This window comes from Myotis yumanensis, unplaced genomic scaffold, assembly GCF_028538775.1.
Source record: "Myotis yumanensis isolate MYYU_CA2020_CCGP unplaced genomic scaffold, mMyoYum1.0.hap1 SCAF_5, whole genome shotgun sequence".
In the NCBI taxonomy this organism is placed as follows: domain Eukaryota; kingdom Metazoa; phylum Chordata; class Mammalia; order Chiroptera; family Vespertilionidae; genus Myotis; species Myotis yumanensis.
Window position 1 is genome coordinate 61,771,178 of NW_027223756.1, and position 20,119 is coordinate 61,791,296.

Sequence of the window (20,119 nt, forward strand, 5' to 3'; positions counted from 1 at the left end):
GGAGGGGTAGAGGGGATGTCTGTAATACTTTTAACAATAAATATACATTTTAAAAACTAATAAAAAAATTATGGGCTTTGTAATAATCATTGAATATAGTATGTAACAGACATCTGACCATCAGACACCACATTACTATTTGGTTATGTTTATAGGTTTCAACAACAATTAATACCTAAATGACTAAATTGATAGTCATTGATATATAGCACACATCAATCTTAGGTTAATGTTAACTGGAAGCTTACTAATACAAATAAACATTTTTTTTACATTAAAACTAACTTTTTAAAATTGTATTAATTGGGCTTGGAATTTATAATCCTTTATGAACAACTATTATTACAAAGAATAGCTGACAACTACTAAATTATATATATATTTTAAAACATGACTTAAATTTAGTTCTTGCCTCTTCTGCTATTTAGGACTGTCCCACTGTAATGTAGTACTCTCTGGACTTAAAATGGTTAATTATCTGATAAAGATTGCACATATTAAAATATAAGTAGTGTGAAATATTTATAAAACAATAAAGATGTGTCAAAACAATATGGAGTCATTTAATATATATATATATATATACACACACACACACACATATATATATATATATATATACACATATATATGTATATGTATATAATTAGATAGAAATAATTTCATGTGCCAAAAGACAATTATAAACACCATGACAAATAAAGTCATAATTATGTTTGAATACATTTTCCTCTATATTATACTAATAGGTGGACATGTGATATGTGGACAGAATTGGTGACTCTTTAAGAACATTTAATAAGAATAAATATGTCTTGTGTTGTATGAAAGGAGAGAAGGTTAGCACTCTCCTTGACAAGGATGGGAGAGGCTCTCGGGCCTAACAACACACATACGGTTAAGGCATTGCCACCTACTTCGTGGCATCTAACCACTGTAAAAAAAAAAAAAAAAAAAAGAATAAATATGTCTTGAGATCAACAAATGAACAATTTTACAAATTAATGCACTTTTATTGCGATCCTCAGGCTTGACTTAATAGACCTTGCAGATATCTCAATTGAAATAAAAATGCTTAGGAACTTTTTGTACTTAAGTAAAGTACCTTTCTCTGTTTAGATGCTTTTAGATTTTAAGTATTTTAAGCAACAGTGGTTTGGCTTTTCAAAGAACACGTGCTATCACTGAGTCATGTAAGGTGTAATTAGACTGAATAAAGGTGATTGTGGAAACCAATACAGCTGGGAAAGGAAGCTACTCAGCTGAGGATCTGAAAAGGAAGGACTACATGCAGTTAGGTCTGGACAAGTGGGAAAAAGGCAGAAGGAGAGGAAAGGAAGAGAGCAGGTGTGAGGGACTATGAAGAAGCTCCCAGGTGCAGGCCTCAGTTAACCCCACCTGCAATCCAGTATTTCATTGTCCTGCACCGGTTAGGTTTGGATTTATAAAGTGATTACAAAATCTAAAATGCCACACAATTAGATCTGCAGTGTGAAAAAAATATATAAAAGTATGCTTTAAATTAGTACACTGAAGTTTTTTCTGAAACCTCAAATTAATTCAAGTTTTAAAGTATAGAAATAGGTCCAAACACTGCTAGTATAAAAAATGACATATAAGACCTCTATGTAGGATTATATTTATAAAAATTTGTTTATTTTCTGAAATCTCAAAGTATTATTTTTTTGTTTCTAAAAATTGGTATATAAAGTAAATTCCTACAAATAATGCAATTTTATTTTCACTAGGGAATTCTAATAAAAGTACTAGGATAAATACAATTCTTCAAATGTATTTTTTCCCTTAACAACTAAATTAACTAGAGAAAGTATGAGACATTATGTATCAGAGTTTATTATTTCCATTTATAATTAATCTACGTGTATTTTAAAAATTATTGAGTTGTATTTCAGAACCCACTGAACTGCAGATTAGGGAGAATAAGGTAGAATGTCTGCCTAATATCACAAAGTTGCTTGGGAGTTTTGGTGATGGTCACACAGGGTTTGCTTTACTAACATTACATGACTTTGCAGATTGATCTGTCAGCAATATGAGGGGCACTGAGTATTGGTTGTAAAGTTTTCTAATAATTTCATTTTGAGCTTTTAAATGTGTTTTTATTTCTAAGGTCTGGGAATTGGAAACATGTTCTATGTTTTCTATGAAGATGGAATCAAAGTGATACAACCCATAGAGTGTGAATTTCAGAGGCACATTAAGCCTAGTGAAAAGCTCCTTGGATTTCAGGCAAGTATTTTAATAATTTCTTTGCATTTTTAGGTAGCAGTTTTGTTAAGTAGAATTATGTTTTGAAAATACAATGAAATATAGATATATATGAGATGTGTTGGGAGGAAAATATTAAAATTATGATATTGGCTGTTATTAATGGAGCTTTTATATTTGAGGAAAAAAATAATATATTATATATTTCCAATTATTTATTTGTAATTAAAATAAAGGTGATAGGAGTGAAATACCAACATTGAATGTAACATAATAACTTCACCTGCTCTTTAATTTAGAACATCTCTCATTTCGGGAGATAATGTTTACTTTGACAAAATGGAAGAAAATAGATATAATCCAGTGGGAATTGGGGTATAGACATTGCTTTATAAATCCAGGTTCCCTTTTACTCTTCATCTCATTTTACTGAGGTCTCAATGAAATGAGTAATTTAGAATTATATGGGAAATATCAATTTACTTATTTATGTGTACCTTATATAATTGTACATATTTTAAGGGCAATGTTTTGCAAGAATAAAAAATTATATATCTCCACATAAATATGTGTGTACCAAAATATGTAACACTAAAGGTATCTGTTACCATATGTTCCCACACAAGTTCAGACATACACAAAACACCCAAAATTAGATACATTATTGAAAGATCTCATCATGTAACCCTCTCTTGATACTCATTTTTAAGGTTGGCATGGCCATAAGATATGAGTAAAAATAGATATCAATGCCATAGTTTACAGCTTTTATTTTCAACTCTTATTTCCAGACTACTTGTAGTCAGTGTTGTTGTTGCATATTTATATATGACAGTGGGCAAAAGAAGGTTTGCAGTTATAACACAAGTAAATAATACAATAATTAATGAATAATAATACAAAAATAAACTCTGTGTTTTATGTACTTACAACAGTAAACCTAATTTTGCCAACATCTCTATGGAGATAACAATTTACACTTTAAAGCCATGCCCTAGAATGAGAAGAAAAAAATTACCAGAGTGAGATAAGATAGGTCAGCTTGCCTCCAGATATTCTGTAAGGACAAAGTAATCTCAATTTCAATAAAGGAAATAATTTAACTCAATATGTCTGTGATGGTTTAAAACAAATGAAACCATGTGTAATTTAAAAATATTTTAGTTATAGGGTAAATTCTGAATAGCATTGTTACCATATTTAAGCTATAGATTACAAGAAAACATTTAAAATTATACATGCAACTTTTTTGTTTTATAATCATATAATATCACTACTAAATAAATCCACTTTGAATAAGGTATGTGTGTGCATATGTGTATAAATAAATAGATAAATAAAAATATTTTCTTCTGATAATGTAAATCATTAAATTTTATACCACATACATATTTTTAAAAAAACATTATAGAAATCTGGGCTAACACACAGGTATGAAAAATTTGGCATCAAATTATTATTTAAATAAAAGCAAAATAATTTGACAGGAGAGTTTCTCTCTGATTCCTACAGGACCAATAGTTTTGTAGCTAACTGATACTGATGTGTTGGTTACATCACAGAAGTTGAAACATCAGTTACTATTACTAATAAAATAATCTGAGAGGTCCATATTTTCATCATAAAACTGTCACCTCATGAATTTTATTTACAAATATAGAGGTGCCCTAACAGGTTTGGCTCAGTGGATGGAGCTTCAGCCTGCAGACTCAAGGGTCCCAGATTCGATTCTGGTCAAGGGCATGTACCTTGGTTGCGGGCACATACCCAGTAGGGAGTGTGCAGGAGGCAGCTGATTGATGTTTCTCTCTCATCGATCTTTCTAACTCTCTATCCCTCTCCCTTCCTCTCTGTAGAAAACCAATAAAATATATTAAAAAATATATATATAGAGGCAAATAATTTTCTTCCTGCATTACCTGTGTGCCTTGCCACACAGGTTCAGCACACAGTAAATGGTTCAACACAATTTGACTCATGTCTTAAAGAATGTGCTTTTCTGGAACATTTTTCAATGGCTGTAGATTAATTAATTTTGCTATTTGGAATTTATATATATATGGCTAATATGCTAAGTGTCCATCCGGGTAATGACATCACATAGCAATGCCTGGCTTCCTCTCCCTAGCAACTAGCCTCCTTGCAATTTCTTCAGCCAGGAACATGATTTGCTTTATACCCAGGTGCAAACATTTACTCTTTAACCAAATGTCTGTGAAGCATTTTCCTGTGCCTCATCTCATTTGATCCTCACAGAAGTCCTGGAGTAGGTAGACAGGAGACTCGGTGGCATCCTATTTTCTTTTTCTTTTTTTTGACTTTTAATTTCTTTATTGATTAAGGTATTACATATGTGTCCTTATCCTCCCAATACGCCCTCCCCACACTCATGCCCTCACCCCCCTGTTGTCTGTGTCCATTCATTATGCTTATATGCATGCATACAAGTCCTTTGGTTGATCTCTCCCCCTTTTCCCCACCCTCCCCTACCTTCCCTTTGAGGTTTGATGTTCTGATTGATGCTTCTCTGTCTCTGGATCTCTTTTTGTTCATCAGTGTCTGTTGTTCATTATATTCCATAAATGAGTGAGATCATGTGATATTTGCTTTTCATTAGCCTGAAAACAGAGATTTAGAAAGCTTAGAAACTTGACCCAACTGAAAAGAAGTAAGAAAGGGTGGACCTTGAAAATGACTTCATGTTTTCTCACTGTGCAGAATATAGTCAAACACTGCTGCAGTTAAATATTTTACCCTTTGTTCTCCCTGCGTGATCTACAATAATAATCTGCTTCACGTTGATAGTTACTGCTATGTTGCTGACAATTACCTGAAAGAGAAGTTGGGGTGCTTCACTGGGCTAGAAAAAGTTTAGCTAAATCAGAAAGAAGGTCTAATTAAGCAAGTTTATTCGATATATATAAAAGGCTAAGTTGACTTGCACATGCATGATACATATGAAGCTCTCACTGGCACCAATCGCACGCATGTGTTTCGATCTGTCATTGTCAATTGTAAATTAGAATTTGACACTTTTATTATAGAGAAAGGGGAAATATCAATATTAAAATATTTCTTCTAATTAATTTCCTTTCAATATGCACAAATTTGTACACCAGGCCACTAGTATAAAAATAATAAAGCAAGCAAAAACTTGATGTGACAGTGTGATATGTCTGGACAAAAGGGATATGAAGTTTATATAACTGAATGTTTTTCTCTTTAAAACCTTTGTATACACAGACTTCCTCCTAAAACATTTACAGTAGAAACTATATAGGATTATGTTGTTTTACCTATCTCTATTTACCTATATGTATCTGATATATATAAAAATTTATATATACATAAATAGATATAAGTTATATATACATTTCTATTTAAAAAGTTGAATTGGAGATAGAAACCAAGCACCAGTGTTTATAGTTTTAACTAATCTCTTTCAATCTGAGAACCTTTAATCCACAATTGTACATCTGAAGTGACAAAGCAGTGATAATTAGTTATTTAAGAACTAATTTACTGCATCAGATTTTGCAAGTCATTTCTCTGGGAAATCTTATGATCATTCTATATATGTAATTATGTGGAAATGCATATTATAAAATAAAAAGATATATAAGAATAGAAAAGTAGCATTCTTATATTGTATAAAACAAAACTTTACTAACATTTCTTTTTTTTTTTTTTTTTAGTTTTCTGTGTTTTTTTTTTTTTTAAATCTTTATTGTTCAGATTATTACATTTGTTCCTCTTTTTTCCCCCCATAACTCCCCTCCTTCCAGCTCCCACCCCACCCTCCACCCTCACTCCCCACCCACTGTGTTCATCCATAGGTGCATGATTTTTGTCCAGTCACTTCCCGCATCTCCCACATCCCTTTTCCCCCCAAGAATAGTCAGTCCATTCCCTTTCTATGTCCCTGATTCTATTATAATCACCAGTTCATTCTGTACATCAGGTTATTTATTCACTTGATTCTTAGATTCATTTGTTGATAGATGCATATTTGTTGTTCATAATTTGTATCTTTACCTTTTTCTTCTTCTTCCTCTTCTTAAAGGATACCTTTCAGCATTTCATATAATACTGGTTTGGCGGTGGTGAACTCCTTTAGCTTTTCCTTGTCTGTGAAGCTCTTTATCTGACCTTCAATTCTGAATGATAGCTTTGCTGGATAAAGTAATCTTGGTTGTAGGTTCTTGGTATTCAGCACTTTGAATATTTCTTGCCATTCCCTTCTGGCCTGCAAAGTTTCTGTTGAGAAATCAGCTGACAGTCGTATGGGTATTCCCTTGTAGGTAATTGAGCCTCTTTCTCTTGCTGCTTTTAAGATTTTCTCTTTGTCTTTTGCTCTTGGCATTTTAATGATGATGTGTCTTGGTGTGGTCCTCTTTGGATTCCTTTTATTTGGGGTTCTCTGCGCTTCTTGAACCTGTAAGTCCATTTCTTTCTCCAGGTGGGGGAAGTTTTCTGCCATTATTTCTTGAAATAGGTTTTCAATATCTTTACTAACATTTCTATACTCTATGGAAGAAATAAGAAAAATCAGGTATTTTTAAAAAGAGAACAATAATTAAATATTTTGTGTGTGTTTAAATTATGAAATTTCTACCTCTTTAGATATTGATATTAAAATATAAGACTATTTCAGCTAACCAATATATATTTAAAGCAGGAAGAATAATATAGAGAATGGTGAATTGATCAAATCCATGATGTCCCACTTATAATTGCTAAATGTATAGAGGCCTTTATTAATACCAAAAAAGAAATATATATATTTCTTGTGTAATTATTATTGTCTCCTGATATGAAATAAATGATAAGTTGGATGAGCTTTATTTCATATTGCTTTTTTCCTCTATGTTTAAACAAGAATGATTTCAATTTCAGAGTATGTAGGCTATTTGGTCCAATATTCTGATAGATTTAAGTATTTGATTATAAAATAATTTAATGAGAAAATTGTTGAGTATTATGTGAGAACATTTTTCTCCAGAGTAAAAGAACCAATAGAATATATATATATATATACACACACACACATATATGCATTTGTCTCTTTATGTCTATATTTTATTTTAAGAAAGTGGCTCAGGTGTGGTAGGTGGGGTGGCATATTTGAAATTTTTAAGACAGATCAGCCAGCAAGAAAATCAGATAAGCATTGATGTTATAGTCTTGAGTCTCAAATCCACAGCTAAGGTCAGCAGACTGGAAACTCAGACACAAATCTATAATAATAAAAGCATAATATGCTAATTAGACTGGATGTCCTTCTGGACATCCTTCTGGACAACCTTCTGGGACAGAGCCGGGGTTGCAAGGGAAGCCTGGGTCCCAGGTTCCAGAGGGAAGCCGGTGTTGGCAGCTGGGGGAAGGAAGGCCTACTCTTGCACGAATTTCATGCATTGGGCCTCTAGTCTTTATTATATTCTTGAGTCTGACATCTGTAGACAGACTGGCAACTCAAACAGTATTTCTATGTTAAATTCTGAAGTAGAATTACTTCCTTGGGAAACCTCATTCTTTTAAAAAAATATGTTTATATTGATTTCAGAGAGAGGAAGGGAGGAGAGAGGGATAAAAACATCCATGATGTGACTCATAGATCAGCTTCCTCCTGTTTCCCCCTACTAGGGATCCAGCCTATAATCCAGGCATATGCCCTGACTAGGAATCTAACCTTGGCCTCCTTGTTCATGGGTTGATGCTCAACCACTGAGCCATACCAACCGGGTGGAAACTTCATTCTTAAATCTTAAGACCTTTAACTGACTGGATCAGAGCCACTCACATTAGGGAGGGTGATCTGTTTTACTTAAAGTCAACTAATTATAAATGTTAATCACCTCCACAAACACCTTCACAACATCTAGAAAAGTGTTTGACAAAACAACTGTGTACCATAGCCTAGGTCACATATAAAATTGACCATCGTGTTTTACTATCTTTTTGTTTAAAATATATTTTTATTGATATCAGAGAGGAAGGGAGGGGGAGAGAAAGATAGAAACACTAATGATGAGAGAGAATCACCAATTGGCTGCCTCCTGTACGCCCCGCACCAGGAATCAAACCATGACCTCCCGGTTCATAGGTCAATGCTCAACCACTGAGCCATACCAGCTGGGCTTACTGTCTCTTTTAGTCAAGGACCTTGTTTAAATAGTGTTTGTTTTTCCAACATGCTTAGTGCAATGCCTTATATATGACAGGTAGTCAACTAACACTTGTTAAATGAATTTAGTGAAAATTCCATTGCTTAGAGCATGGGACTCTTTATCTTTTAGGCATTCTCTAAATTTAAAGATGTATACATCTAATTTCCTCCTCATCATAATACTTCTTATTCTATAATTCCCACAAAGTCATGTTCTTCTTTTAATGTGTTTGTGAAAAATGTTTCATAGAATAATTTATCCTTGAATTGTTTCGAGGGAAGTAAAATCTCATGAGTCTATTAATTCAGGATCACATAATATGTACTCTGCTGATGCTCTGTATAAGTTTGGCCTTCCAATGTAAAAAAAAAATACTAGTTAATCTGGATTTTAGAAAGTTAATGTTTTGAGTGTGAGTAGTGGAAAGAATCTTTTACAATCATTTTTTTCTCATGAAAAGGATTAAACATGGATATAACATTTTTCAAATTCACTGTTCATGTTAAGAGAATAGCAGTAAAATCCCTCCAAAAACTCACTGTCCAGTGAAGTTTAGATAAAAAACTGAAATATTTAGCATATAGAATCTTCCATCAAACCTCTCACAAGATGCTGTTTGCTTGCTCTAAATAAAAATTCAATTTTGGTGCAATGTCAGATTGCATCAGGCTTCAGCTTCTGATAGTGAGTTAGTAAAAAAATCTATACAACCTGGTTTCAGTTATACTTTCATCTTTTTATTTTCTTTTTTGTTATGTAGCCTTACTAGATAGAATTCTTGCTATATTTATCCTAGCTGTACACATGATTTCATCTTGTCACCAATAGTATGAACTTCAGACAGATAGAATTCTACTCCAGACTTATGAATTCAGGACTAACACTGAAATAGGTTTGGCAAAATGTTTAAATTACACGCTCAAGGATGACAGGGTTTTCCAAGCTTACTAACTTTTTGACTCTTCTGGTTTTCAACTGTTATGTCATCCTCCCCCACCACTCTCTTAATCTTAAGTACTTTTTTAGTCAATTATTTATTACTAGAGGCTGGTGCACAAAATCCGTGCATGGGGGAGAGGGGCCCCTCAGCCCAGCCTGCACCCTCTCCAATCTGGGACTCCTCAGGGGATGTCCGGCTACCAATTTAGGCTAACTGACTCTGCCTTCCGGCCTGATGGCCCCTACCTTGCCCCCCTGCCCGCCTGATCACCCCTACCTTGCTCCCCTGCCAGCTGATCGCCCCTAACTGCCTCTGCCTCGGCCCTCAGCCTAAGCCACAGTCTGGCCTCCCTTGGCAGGAGGTGACCTGGCAGATCAGTGGAAGGTGCCAAAAGACATCTGCCCTAATTAGAATATTACCCTTTTATTAGTAGAGATAATCTAGCTATTGTTCTTCACATATACCATGGTGTTACCTATTTTCTATAGACACTAGAAGGGTTTAGGAGGTACACATATGTTTTCATGCTCAGGTCTTATATTTTGGGACATAGATATTCTGTGCCTGGTATAAATGCTGAATAACAGTGACATGTACTAACATCGTTTCTACAGCATGTCTGATGCAAATCACCTCTAAAATGTCTTGTTTTCCACGTTTGGAATTTTCACGCATGAAAATTACTCTACCTTTAGGAATAAATACTGTTAGTGCTCTATTAGAATGTAACGTGTATGTAAGGATTTTGTCCAGAATGCTTAGGTTTCCAGAAATTGTAACTGAGGTTAGAAATGGGGAACACAATAGGCCACATTTCTTCCTCTGCTGGTGTCTCCTCTCGCCTCTAGAAGTGCAGCCTTCAGGGATTTCATCGGTCCCTGCTCATACTCCCAACTTTCTTTTTTCTGCATTTCATTCTGTTTCTAATCAAATTACTACTTCTGCAAACTCTGACTGCAAAAATATTTGGTACAAACCAGCCCTTTTATATGATGCAGTTTCTTTCCCCAGGAAGCCATAGAGCAACCTTTTGAATTCAATACCACTGTATGTTTTAGAAAGGTAATCGGAATGTTGCCCCACTTACTCTTTTCTCAGTGAGCCTCTATTCAAACATGGCTTAACTTACAAAGAGTTACAGAAGGAGAAAAATTTAAGCTCTCGTCCCTTTGTGGTTACAATGATATCCTGCCAAGTGCTTCCTAAAGAGAGTAATGTAAACTACCTCTAACTAGTCCTCAGAAGATTACTCTGTAGATTTTAAGAGAAATAAATTTATAAAGTTGGTCTTTGAAGTCCTAGACTTAAAGAGGGCTTCTAATATTTTATTTAAAATCACACTTTTAAATTCTTATCATGTGCATCTATTAGACTGTAAGTATGTAAGCTTAACACTGAGGGAACACAGTGGGAAGTATGTAAATTGTGCAGAGGCATTTTGATGGAGTTGTATAGCATGTTAATTGGGTAAAGTAATTTTATCTAAGATAGCATATTAAGTCTTCTTTAAGAGATTATTAATAAGTGCCAGCCAAGTTATGAGTGAATGTGACCAGAATGATGTATGTGTCAGACAATCTATTGCCATCATTTAAAAAACATTTTTATATGAGTAATAAGGAGTCACTATACACATATAAGAGTACAGCCCTAGACAGTTTGGCTCAGTGGATAGTGTCAGCCTGTAGACTGAAGGGTCCCAGATTCCATTCTGATCAAGGGGACATACCTCAGTTGCAGGCTCGATCTCTGGCCTGGTAGGGGTGTATGCGGGAGGCAACAAATGGATGTGTCCCTTTCACATTGATGTTTCTCTCTCTTAGTCTCTCCCCCTCTCTTCCACTTTCTAAAAGTCAATGGAAAAATATCCTCGGGTGAAGATTAACAAAAAACAAAACAAAACAAACAAAAAAAACCCCCCTACATTTAAAAAAATAGTACATCAGATTTTTTTTTTAGGGGAACAAGGATAGTTCAACATATGCAAATCAATCAATCAAGGTACAAAGGCCACATTACAGAAATTTTCATCTTTTCTTTTAACATAAGAAGAATGTATGGCTTTCAGTGTCACAATAAAAACAGCTGATTACATTGCACAGCCAGAAACCGAAGACTGGTTTCTCTTAGAGACAGCATATTAGAGACACTAAGAAAACAGGCTTTGAGGTCAACTAGTCCTGGATGTAATAATGTTCAGCTGTACACTCAGATGAACTGTGTTAATATTCCTTTTAAGCCTTGTTTACTTCACTGGTATAATAATATTACCCATCACATAGGATTATTATGCAGGTTAAATGAGTCATGTTTGAAAGTGATCAATAAATGTTAAAAGATGAACATTTCTGTAATGTGGCCTCTGTACCTAGATATAGTAGAATCAAAATTGTGCTATGACAGTTTTCTAAAATAGGCTAGATTAAGGCAAATCAGCCCCTAACTTACCGTGACTACTTATGCTTTGATTAATATGAACTAGACTGTTTATGACATTTTAATAAATGGAAAGGGAAATAGAATGAGATAAATTGAATACATCTAATTAAAGGAAAGAGCACTTGTATCGTTTGGGTTATAAGCAGTGATCCCAATTAAAATTGATGAAAGTAGTTTAATCTCATTGTTTCTTTTTTAAAAAAAGTTTCAGTAAGAGAGATAGCCATTGATATTATATTGTTTAATACATTATTGTAAGATCTAGGTGTTTTTTTTAATATCACAAAGCAAGATTAAAATAATATAATACATCTAGCGTATTCAAAAATAGCTTAACCTTGATTGTAAATATTTCTACATGGCTGTAAACTATATTCTGAGAATCCCAAACTAAACATTCCAATCAAGTACAAAAGAGTTCTTGTCTCATTTGCAACAAATCCTCAATAAGAACAATTCTTGACATTCTATTGCATTTGATAAAGTAAACACTAGTTTTTCAAGTGTTCTATTATTCACTTTTCTATTTATCTTAATACTAGAGGCCCAGTGCATGAAATTCGTGCACTTGGGGGGGGGGGGGGGTCCCTCAGGCCGACCTGTGCCCTCTAGCAGTCCGGGAGCCCTCAGGGGATGTCTGCCATCAGTTGGACATCCTTAGTGTTGCTGTGGAGTCATGAGAAGCTCCCACCACCACCACTGCGCTAGCCAGCTGGGAGCCAGGCTCAGGGCTTCTGGCTGAGCAGCACTCCTCCTGTGGGAGCTCACTGATCACCAGGGGGGAGCTCCTGCATTGAGTGCCTGCCCCCTGGTGGTCAGTGCACATCATAGTGATTGGTTGATTTGCATATTAGCCTTTTATTATATAGGATAGTCAAACAAGACTCACACTGCTCTAGTTCTGTTTAAGGAGCCCTGGCCAGTGTGGCTCAGCAGTCAGAGTGTTGGCGTGCAGGTCAGGTGTTGGATTCTTGGTCATGTGTTGGATTCCCAGTCAAGGTCGGGCTGCCTATGAGAGGCAGCTCTCTCTCCCTTCCACTCTCTCTAAAAATCAATGGGGAAAAACATATATACTTGAGGGAGGATGAACAACAACAAAAATTCTATTCAAGATAGGTCCACTGATCACACATGGCAATGTCATGGATATTATGGCAATGTCAAATTGCTATAAAAAATTCTAAATGGTTATTTTTAATTTCTGTAATATTATCAATAAATGATAAGCCAACTGGTACCTGTCCAAAGGCCACATTTTGAATCATACTACATTAGAATTCAGTTTCTCAATGATTCAGGATGACATGGCCTAGTGTTTAACATCATTATTGAGAAATATGCATTTCTTGACTCATGTATTTATTTATTTATTTATTTGCTATGACAAGTGATAGTTAAAACTTAACCTTTGAGTGCTGGGGAGCACGATCGCGCTCCTCTTGTCTTTCACCAAAAGTGCCGGGAGCGCTATCAAAGCTTCGAAATGGCGTCCAGTTCTAAGGCTGCTTTTATTAGTGATTATGATATTGCTAAATATGTCAATGTAGTAAAGGTTTCCTTAAGTTTTGGATATGTAACTTCATTTACTTGCAATTCATAATTTTTTTCCTGAACTGCTGTAAAATTAGCAAAAATGCCTTGGCAATTTTAGCATAGTTCCTAGGATATTGGTTGGCACTCAAAGGGTTAAACATGTATTTACTGAGGAAATATTTCAAATTTAAATGCTTATCCTATATAATAAAAGCCTAATATGCTAAGTGTTAGGCTTTTTTTATATAGGATAATAATAAAATTATCCTATATGTGTCCAGTCGTCTGGTCATCCGTTCAACCAATCAAAGCGTAATATGCTAATTATATGCTAAGGCTGCTCAACCACTTGCTATGACGTGCACTGACCACTAGGGGGCAGACAGTCAACCATTCGACCAGTTGCTATGATGTGTACTGACCATCAGGGGGTAGACACTGTGACTTGTAGGTTAGCTTACTGTGGGGGTCCAACCGATCGGGACTGAGCGAGATGGGCTGGACCCGCCCTGGAGTCCTCCCGTAGTCCCTCCCCAGCTGGCCACTTCCCGCATCCCTCCCTGGCCCTGATAGTGCAACAGTGGGGTCCCTTGGCCCTCTCGCAATCTGGGCTGAGGGACTCTCCACCCCCAGTGCACAGATTTCATGCACCAGGCCTCTGGTGTTTTCATATTTGTCAAACCCTCTCTCTCCACCTTTGACTCAATATATGTTTCCAGTGGTTCAGTGCCTATCTCTGATTGTCTATATGTCACAATTGAGTGAATCCACAATGCTGCTTAGTTCAGTGCCCAAATGAGGTGTATATATCTTAGTTCATCTTTTTTGTTACATACTTATTTCTTCCTCCATTATAATACTAATGCCAACTTTTTTTCATTCACACTTTATGTATATTATAAAATGCATTTGTATTCCAAGTTATGCAGAAAATCAGATGTTTACTTTTCTTTATGTCTTAGAGAATCCTAACCTAGTAATGTTAGGTTGCCTTTTGCAGTGCTTTTGTTACCCATGCAACTAGGCCTGGTATTCCTTTGATTATTGTCTATTTTTAAACTTTAATGAGAGGATATTTTAAATATCAACTATAAATGTTCTCTACATAGGTTTCCACATGATTATTGTTAATTTGATTCTTTATTATTTTACTATCTAATAATCCTGTTATTTTATAGAACTGCTTAGAGTTTTAAACTTCCCTAATATAAAGCAAGCCATATTATCTTCCTCTTAAACCAGCCAAAGGAATGACACTTCACTTTTTCATTTTATTTTATTTTATTATTATTTTTGTATTTCTTTTTTTCTTTTGTTTTTATTTTCCTTTGTTTCTTTATTTTCTATTTCTTTTCACATTATTTTTCATCATTCTATTTTTAATCTTTTTTAATTAATTTTTTTCTAATTTTTTATTATTATATTTTTTCTTCTCTTTCTCTTTCTTCTTATCCACTCATCCTCTTTCTATTTCCTCTATACTGAACTGAGGTCCTCCCCATATTCATCTAATTCCTTAACCTTACTTTCTGTATATAAGATTCTGTCACTACTCTCTTTACTGGGTATATGGTGTTTGTATGTTTTGGTTTATCTGTTTATTCTCTGGTGTTTTCTCCATATATATTTTTTTCTCTTTTTCTTCTTTTTGTTTTCTCTTATGCCATTTTTTCTCTCTTTGATATCATTTGTGCTCTCTTGTCTCTCCTCTAATTCTCTTTTCTCTGGTGGTCACTTATATTGGGGTTATCGGTATCGTGAGTACATTCACGTTTTGTTCCCTTTGTGTCATGTCTTGTCGAGGTGAATTTTATCCTGTTTGGCCAATGTGGTAGAGAGCGAGCCACATAACCAGACACCCAGAGAGGAGACTCCATCCACGAACGGGTCAGTAACACTCCAGACCCAACTACAGAGGCAGGAAGAAGGCGGCAGTGAGGGAGAGAACGTGAGGGAGGGAGGGAGCAAAAGAGGAGTGTGTGTACGTGTGGGGTGTGTGAGTGTGTGTGTGTGTTTGTGTGTGTGTGTGTGTGTGTCACAGTTAGATCCCGCAGAATCTTTGGGGGAAGTCTGACCAGGCTCACCTAACCAGGCAGCTTCTGCTACCATTGCAAACAGTCCCAGAGCAGCTGGCTCTTCTGCAGAGGCCACACCTCTTTGAAGGGGGGAGCTGCTGTGACTGGGAGCCCAGCCTCACCTCTACCCAGGGTGCCCTCAGCTAACACTCAGGATTCTACAGCCACCCCCGCCAGGGACCTGTTGCCTCGGCTGCGGTCCCATAATCAGCGAGACTACAGCCACCCTAGGCGCAGGCTCCTGTGAGTTCTGAAGCGCGCTCCCCTCTGACCAGCTACTTGTGACAAATAACATTTGTTCCTGCCATGGATGATGCAAGATGTTCTAAAGGGGGAACTGTGAAGGAGGAGGGGGAGGAGAAGGAGGAGGACCAGAAGAAGGAGGAGGAAAAGAAGAAAGAGGAGGAGGGAGGAGAAGAATGGTAGAGATGGGAATTTGGAGATTTAAGGGCAAAATATTTTTAATAGGTAATACAATAAATACAAACGGAAAAGCCCTGTAGAAAATGAATGCATATAATCATCTGTTTGATCTACTTATGTTTAGCAAATCAAGTATCATCACTATTTTAATTGCTAAACCAAAAATTCCATTATCAATTATACTATATCTTGTATTCCTTTACAATTTTTGAAGAGGTGGATACATACACAAGAAATATGTAATTAAATGTGGAAATAACCTAAAAGGAAATAGATAAGTTCTAATTATCTATATATATAAAAGCCTAAGTGATCATTAGGACCGAACGACCAGAACGACCGGAACAACCAGTCGCTATGACGTGCACTGGCCACCAGGGGCAGACACTCAATGCAGGAGCTGCCCCCTAGTGGTAAGTGCACTCCCACAGCCAACCTCCTGCGGCTCCTCCCCCCTCCCCCCCATGTGGCCGGCACCTCCACCCAAAGGCCCCTCTCCCATACCACCCAGCCAACCTCCCACAGTCCCTCCCCTCAGCTGGCCAACCTCCCACATCCCTCCCCCTACCAGCTGGCCCCCAATAGGCCTTGATTGCCGGCCAGGGCAAGGGACCCCACCCATGGACAAATTTGTGCACCGGGCCTCTAGTAAACTAGAATTGTCTTTTTCTTATTGATGCTCATCCTCATTACTTCTAATATCTTATTAATCCTTTTCACTCTGAATGATATAGGCAGTATACATTTGTTTTCTTTTAATATATTTTATTGATTTTTTAAAGAGAGGAAGGGAAAAGGATAGAGAGTTAGAAACATCGATGAGAGAGAAACATCGATCAGCTGCCTCCTGCACACCCCCTACTGGGGATGTGCCCGCAACCAAGGTACATGCCCTTGACCGGAATCGAACCTGGGACCCTTCAGTCCATAGGCCAACGCTCTATCCACTGAGCCAAACCGGTCAGGGCAGTATACATTTCTATAAATAGTAATTTCATGATACTGATAGAATTTGTGACAATTTTCCTCATCAATATGTATTATCTTAATCTTATTTTGAATCTCGGGGGTTTTTTTTAGCTTCTCTTTTATCCCATTAAATGCCTAATGCATGTGGAAAAACATTCCTCTCCAATTTTTATCCACAGAAATAAATATTAATCTATGGAATCTAAAAAAATAAGAGTGCTATTGCAAAATGGGACCTAATAGACTATAATCAGAAATAATGTCATAAAGGGAAGCAAAGAAAATTCAGGCTGACTGTCTGGAAACTTTTAATGGTTTTGTAAAAATGATTGTGAGTCTGGTCAGGGACATCCTGTGGGGACAGCACACAAATAGAAATAATTCCCAGCAGAGTCATTTATTTTACTGTTGAATAGTTTTATAGCAAACATAGGGGTGGAAATTGCTCCTGGTTCTGCAGTTGTTTGGCTGACAGTTACCTGTCAGGCCACTCACACTTTCTGTGGTTTTGGCAGGTTTCATTGGTGGCTTTTACACAACAGCAAAGGATTTGTAAACAATTTCCCTATATGCTGAGCCTTTCATCAACTTTAGGTCCCACTTTTTTCTCGCCTCTTCATGCCTCCCAGTACATATTTTGTATAGTGCTTGATTATCACAAAATAGGTTCTTATCAATGAATTTTTAACATATTTCTGAGGGAAAATAACGATTCAGTAAATTGATGAATGAAAGTACAATACTTTCCTCTATTTCTGGGCATGTGCTGAGGGCAGATTTCTGCCTTCAGGTTTGTGCTGCCTGCTTAAGGGTGCCATGGACATTACTCAGGATGACCCTGCAGGTAGTCATCATAGAATGATCATGGTACAGTCCATGAAATGAAGTAATGTGATACCTCCAAAACGACCAGAAGCATACATCAGGCGTTTAGTTTTCAGGGTGGTTGTTTTGTTAGTTTGTTTGTTTTGGTTTTTTGTGTGTGTGTTTACTTGATTTCATAGAGGAGGGAGAGGGAGAGAGAGATAGAAACATTAATGATGAGAGAGAATCATTGGTCGGCAGCCTCCTGCACACCCCACACTGGGGATGGAGCCTGCAACCCTGGCATGTGCCCTGACCCTGAACAAAACTGTGATCTCCTGGTTCATAGGTCAATGCTCAACCACCGAACCACCACGGCAGCTGGGCTGGTGTTTTGTTTTGTTTTGTTTTGTTTTGATTCTTATGTCCTGGGAGCCTGGTATAGCCTGTGCTGTTTAGACATTACCACTGCATGTTCCTGGTGTTCTGGCTGAACCTGACAGCCTCTGGACTGGTTCTTAGAAATTAGTAGACACTCCAGTTCCCCCCTAATGACACCTGAAAACCACTGAGCTTCTCATTCCGGAGTGCTGTGGTTTTGACATTATTTTCCAAATGCTATGCAAACAGGTAGACCACCTATTATGGCTGTGCTTCCTGAGAAGGGTTACATAGTTGAAGTGTTCATTTTAATCGTTAAATGCCAAATGTGGTTTATCTGCTGTAAGTATTACCTTTAAATTAAAAGATACATTTAGTGGTGTAGCTAAGGAAAACTGTTGATTTTATTTCATGATTATTAAATACAAATGGTGAATGGAAATTCTGATAAAAAATTTATGTTTTTGTTTGAATTAAAGAAGAGAATATTCTAATTTAGCTTAAGAGTTACCAGCTGGAGTACACAAATCAGTAAATTAGATATCAGTAATCAATGATCAGACCTATATCATAAAACAAGTAAAGTACATAAATCAGTATTGATCATTATATCATCATTACATAAATAAGTATCATTATACACATACTATATGTGCTGGTCAACAAATCTCTTTTTAGTGGTTTTTCTAACTATAAATAAATTGAGAGAATTATAGAACCAATAGTCCACTGAATAAAAGAAAAATCTGAAAAAAATAATGAGCTAAGTGACATTTCTTATACTTGTGATGTGTCTGCCAGTGTGGTTCACAAAGGCTGACATATGCTTTCAACATTCACTTATTGACAAAGTGCAGGAAAGGAAGAAATAGAAGGTATTTTTTTGACTCATTTATGGCCATCCAGCCCAAACTATGCAATATTCAACCAGAAGGCAGTTCTAGCGTAAAAAAGTAGAATAAAAAGGCTTGGGATGATTAAAGGACATTGTAAAATTTGACATGGATGCCAAATTGAAAAATTAAGTAACCATTCTGAATAACTACCTCACATTCACATTTATTTCTATAAATACTTAATGAACTTAAATATGTACTATATACAGTTGTGATTAATTTATCTCTTTCTATATTCATATTTATTAATTTTATATTTAGCTTTCCATGCTGAAAGTAGTAAAGCAGCAATTAATTTTATACGGAATATGGCCATGCCCATGTTATATTTTAAGATACTAATTTTATTTTTCTATTTGACAAATTATAGGATGAAGTCTGTCCCAAAGCTGAAGGAGATGAAGTTCAGAAATGTGTGTGGGCCTCGGCGGTTAATGTCAAAGACAAGTTCATTTATGTTGCACAGCCAACCTTGGACAGAGTCCTAATTGTTGATGTTCAGTCCCAAAAGGTTGTTCAGGTAAGAATGACTCCTACTTTTTGAAAGTGACTAAATGTATTTACTTTAGCTTAATAGCCTTTGCCAGGTAACATGTGCTTTGACATTTGATTGTCAGTTATAACTAGTTTCATTACTTGGATAAATGGAAAATATAAGCCTTTTCTGCTCGCACTCCTCTCTTTTTGCTCCTTGAGCCTAATGAATTAAAGAAATAATTTAAATGTCTTTTGTTTTTAAAAATGTGACTCTGTGAATACATAATAATACTAAAATGACTAGTTTCACAAAAATCATCCCCAGAGTTGCTTATTCTGCCTAGAGCAAGGAGAGTCCCAATCAGAGGTCAATTAAGGCATTACTACTTATCATCCCAGAAGCAGTATTATATCATTCTCATTTGATTCTTAACAAAGGCTGAGATAATGAAAGGCTTTACTAGATAATAGTAACTTAATAGGTATTAATTACTAAGTAGTAAAAAGAAAAGTACTAATATGTACATAGGTCAATGACAGAGACAAATATCACTAACATATCAGATACACCCCCATTGTAGGAAAAATGTGGGAACTTAATTTTTGGAATAGTAAGGCAGCGATAGTGGTATGTCATGGGGTTGCTCACACAAGCTCTGGAGAGTTTTATGATCATGTTGAATATTACTTCTACCAATGAAAAGGAAAGGTTTTGAATTACGGGACTACTGAAGACCTCTTTGGAAAAGAGGGAAGTAGCAACAGAATGATTTGGACAATTCTGCA

At 36.0% G+C, this 20,119-nt stretch overlaps 1 protein-coding gene and 1 non-coding gene across 10 annotated transcripts in view; both read left to right on the top strand.

The window, feature by feature from the left end:
* The window catches only part of FSTL5 (follistatin like 5), a 725,468-nt gene that overhangs the window by 650,847 nt on the left and 54,502 nt on the right, over nt 1–20,119 (top strand). For all 9 annotated transcript variants that reach the window (XM_070415376.1, XM_070415375.1, XM_070415378.1 and 6 more), the window contains 2 exons: nt 2,132–2,250; nt 19,227–19,376. In XM_070415376.1, the coding sequence (XP_070271477.1) occupies nt 2,132–2,250; nt 19,227–19,376 (269 nt within the window). The remainder of the gene's footprint in view (nt 1–2,131; nt 2,251–19,226; nt 19,377–20,119) is intronic.
* LOC139011950 (U6atac minor spliceosomal RNA) lies at nt 818–943 on the top strand. Its single transcript, XR_011471752.1, has one exon. It is a non-coding gene; the product is annotated as a U6atac minor spliceosomal RNA (small nuclear RNA).